The 3,888-nt window shown below is 47.2% G+C and overlaps 1 protein-coding gene across 1 annotated transcript; it reads left to right on the top strand.

The window, feature by feature from the left end:
* The first annotated feature begins 600 nt into the window (after positions 1-600).
* LOC123068154 (transcription factor bHLH168) lies at positions 601-2,061 on the top strand. The gene is made up of 2 exons (XM_044490630.1): positions 601-974; positions 1,448-2,061. Exons 1-2 carry the CDS (start codon positions 774-776, stop codon positions 1,895-1,897), a joined length of 651 nt encoding a protein of 216 aa, XP_044346565.1. The 5' UTR covers positions 601-773; the 3' UTR covers positions 1,898-2,061.
* The last annotated feature ends 1,827 nt before the right edge of the window (positions 2,062-3,888 follow it).

The following is a 3,888-nucleotide window of genomic DNA, read 5'->3' as shown; positions in this document are numbered from 1 at the left end:
CCAAAAAAACCATGATAGATGGGACAAAAAAACCTGGAAGCGAGACTACCAACTGCTTCATTAGAGATAGAGATTTTCTTCTTTTAGTTACCTCTAATGTTTTTCCCTATGCGGTGAGAAAACACGGGAGAAGAGAAGAGAAGAGAAGTGGATGTGGGCAGAGCAAGAGGGCGACCGGCGGGCGGGATGTGTTGACCGTGAAACCGCGTGCGCGGGGTTCTCTCGCTCAGTCAATACTGCTCGTGGATCGATCCCAACACGATCACGTGCGTGTGTGCATCTCATCAACCCATGTTGCATGACTTGACAGTTCACTCTGGTTACGTGGCGGATGTGAAGGTGCAGAAGAGCAACGCCTATCATATTTGTGCAACGTGCACTAAAAGGAACGGTTGGACCCACGCGAGAAGAAACACGTTTTGGTAGACCCGATCACCCGCGGGTAGACATGGGACTTGCACGTTGCTCTAATCCTCTCCACTCATGTTCATATCTCTCTCTCTCTCTCTCTCTCTCTCTCTCTCTCTCTCTCTGAAGGAAAAGAAAAGCCTCCGTCTCCTTTCTTTTTCACTGGCAGGTCCGTCTTCCTCCTCCGTCCACTCCTCTGCTGCTGGCTCTGGCTGTATAAATATGCTCCCCCTCCCCTCCCACCATCCCCAACCTCCCTCCTCCTATCCATTTCATCCACACCTCAGCCTCAGCTCACCTGCTCCGTCCGTCCTCCTTGGGATTGGGAGAGAAGAGACCACGCGAAACTCCTCTAAAAAATAAAAATGAAGAGCAGGAGGCAGAGCGGCCGCGGAGGAGCCATGGTCGCCGACGGGGGCTGCAAGATGGAGCGCAAGGACGTGGAGAAGAACCGCAGGCTGCACATGAAGGGCCTCTGCCTCAAGCTCTCCTCCCTCGTTCCGGCCTCCTCCTCCTCTGACCACCACCTCAGACACTATTCTTCCTCGCCGCCGTCCAGCAACAAGGTTAACTATTCTTCTGTGGGTAGGAGTACGTGTGTGATGTAGCAGAGCACCTACTTCTGAATTATGTCTGAAATTGGTTGGTGCTGAGTGACGACCTTCACAAGAAAAGAAAATATCTCATCATCATTTCGGCACGTGTCTGATGGAATCAGCGGCAGTGAAAGCGATCAGTGTAGTACCACTCACTCATTCTCTCCCCGACCGTCCATGGGATAAGCCTAGGCGTAACTACTTCTGTGGACAAGAAATTTTTCAATGTTTGGTCGATCATTCAATCCATCCCCTCAATAATGCTTTCAGCCACCAACCCAAGATTGCAGCAGATCACTCCTCTGATCCGATTCACATGCCTCTGCCACACAAAATCTGAATATATATTTGATCATCTCTTTATTTTACTGCTAGCTATTACCAGCAGGATTGATTGATCGGCAAGTCTGACAACCACGACTTGGTTGTGTCTGTGCTTGCAGGACGCGGCGACGCAGCTGGACCAGCTGGACAGCGCGGCGGCCTACATCAAGCAGCTCCGGGGCCGGATCGACGACCTCAAGCGCCGCAAGCAGGCCGCCCTCTCCGGCGGCACCGCCGGCTGCTCATCCTCCGTCTCCGCCGGCGACTACAAGGCACAGACGACTTCGCTGCCGGTGATCGAGGTGCGGCACCACGACGGAACTCTGGACGTGGCGCTGGTGAGCGAGGTCGGGCGGCCGTTCCGGCTGCACGAGGTGATCGCCGTGTTGGAGCAGGAGGGCGCCGAGGTAGTCAGCGCCAGCTTCTCCGTCGTCGGCGACAAGATCTTCTACACGCTCCACTCCCAGGCGTTCTGCCCACGCATCGGCCTCGACGCCCGCCGCGTCGACCAACGGCTCCGCGGCCTCGCCGCAGCAGCCACCATCTCGTCGTCGGTCCTCCTCACATGATATCTTTCTTTGTTGTTTTTTCATCAATAGCGGCAGCTTAGCTTAGCTTAGTACTGCTCTACTCTGCTAGTGAGTGAGCTTCAGGTTTGTCTGAAATCTACTAGTGCAGCCATGTACTTGCATATCTTCTCCTTTTTTGAATATGTGAGATATCTTAGCTTTCAGAATGTTGGGTTGCTTTCTGCTAAGAAGGCTTGAGAAACCGGGGAACATCAGACCGTGTTTGGTTGAGCCGAAGATTCTGGAAAAGCTGCTGTGAGCCGTGAGCATAGATTAAAATCGCGGGCGAAACTGCCTGGCGTGATCTCTTCTTTGAAACGGCCACACGATCTGCATGGCTTGCGGAATCGCACGAGATCGCGGTGCTATCACGGAGCGATCGCTGCTTTGAAACGGCCAGGCGATCTGCATGGCTTCTTGTTATGTTCGCAAATTAGGTGCAGATTTCTAGCTGTCATGTAATTCCCCTCTCTATGTATACCTTGCAGTTCAAGAGCGAAAAAACATTAGAATTGCATCATAATGTGAAATATATCATTAAAATAGGATAAATTATAGTAGGAAATAGTGATGCAAAATGGGCGTATCACCTTCACGTTTGGCAAGCACTACAACTCAATGCTTGTCAAAGATGACATCTCTCACACCCAATAGGTGATCACTCTTGATCAACTTGTTGAGATTGCACATCCCTACACGTCCAAGCCTTCTATGACAAAGCTATCCATAAGAAAATTTAGCAATAAGACAGAGGTAGATATTGATTTTCAGTGATATCAAGAAAGTATTATTCCTCAAACAAGCTAGGAAATTTACCTTTCCAAGAGTGATAATTAGAGAAAACAAAGATAGGAACTCTATACCGAAGACTATCCAATAGATACCATACTCTCCTAGGCGGTAAAGCGAAAGCAAAGAGTCAATTTTCCAAGGATTCGCTAATGGGGGAACTTGCCGAGGAGACCAAAGCTTTGAACCCACTTGTAGGATCGATAAGTATGTCTAGAAGGCCGGTGAATAGACTACTAAGTCAAATAATGGACCCTTTCCCAAGTTTTCATTTCTTGTCCAATTTTAGTCTTTTCTAGAAATCCATAGAGCATGCACACATGCAAGTCTAGAGTAATGGGCAGCGAAAAGTAGAGGCATGCAAAGTGCAAACTAAAGAGGTAGAGATAATCGTAAACACAATTGGCTTTGTGAAGATTTTTTTTACGTGGTTCGAATAATTGGTACTATCTTACATCCACGTTGATGGATGTCTTCGGTTCATGAAGGAATAAGATCACAAGGATCCCGTTTAGGAGATTCCATGGAGGGACAGTCCATGAAGGACCATTCTTTAAAAAATCATCCGATTTAGCGATTTATGGTCCGGTTAATCAATACTCGTGGGCGATCGATAAGATTATGCCATATCATCACCATTTTATCGATTGGGCCGATTTACTACTCCGACAAGCGATTTGTCCGGAAGCTACTAATATATCGGGTCTATTCCTAGCAATATGTGTGCAACAACTATGTTTATTTGTGTTTTTGGGACCTTGTTATGTAATATATATTGTTGTCCAATTTTTCAGAGCCAAGTAATCTAGGTAACACTTCTGTTCGATACCTTTTTGTTGTTGAATATAGCAAATTTTGTGCTCGGAACCTGGGGTAGCAGTCTTGAGGTGGAGTAATAGTAGTAGATGCAGTTGGTTTAACGGTCTATTTGCCATGCACGTATTGCTTGTAGGAGATTATGCAATGAATGATCATAGTCATACTCGTTGTTATTCCTGTCAATTGCCGAACTTTAATTTGTTTACCATGTCGTTTGCCCTCTTTTCAAGAGATGTACCTCTAGTGAACTTATGGTCCCGGATATATTCTTCCATCAGTACAAGCTCCTACAAAATGGCTCTTTCATAGTATCTGCTTTTACTTTTAGTGCACAATTAACTAGTATCTTTTTGGTTTTAAGCATTATAACTAGCAATACAAGG

Source organism: Triticum aestivum, chromosome 3B, assembly GCF_018294505.1.
Source record: "Triticum aestivum cultivar Chinese Spring chromosome 3B, IWGSC CS RefSeq v2.1, whole genome shotgun sequence".
In the NCBI taxonomy this organism is placed as follows: Eukaryota; Viridiplantae; Streptophyta; class Magnoliopsida; order Poales; family Poaceae; genus Triticum; species Triticum aestivum.
Note: the sequence above shows the minus strand (reverse complement) of the source record. Positions and strands in the feature narration are given on the sequence as shown.

Excerpts from the sequence above, each read along its gene's own strand:
- LOC123068154 (XM_044490630.1), top strand. The coding sequence starts at position 774 with ATGAAGAGCAGGAGGCAGAGCGGCCGCGGAGGAGCCATGGTCGCCGAC. Across the intron at positions 975-1,447 it reads CGCCGCCGTCCAGCAACAAG|GACGCGGCGACGCAGCTGGA; the intron begins GTTAACTATTCT and ends CTGTGCTTGCAG.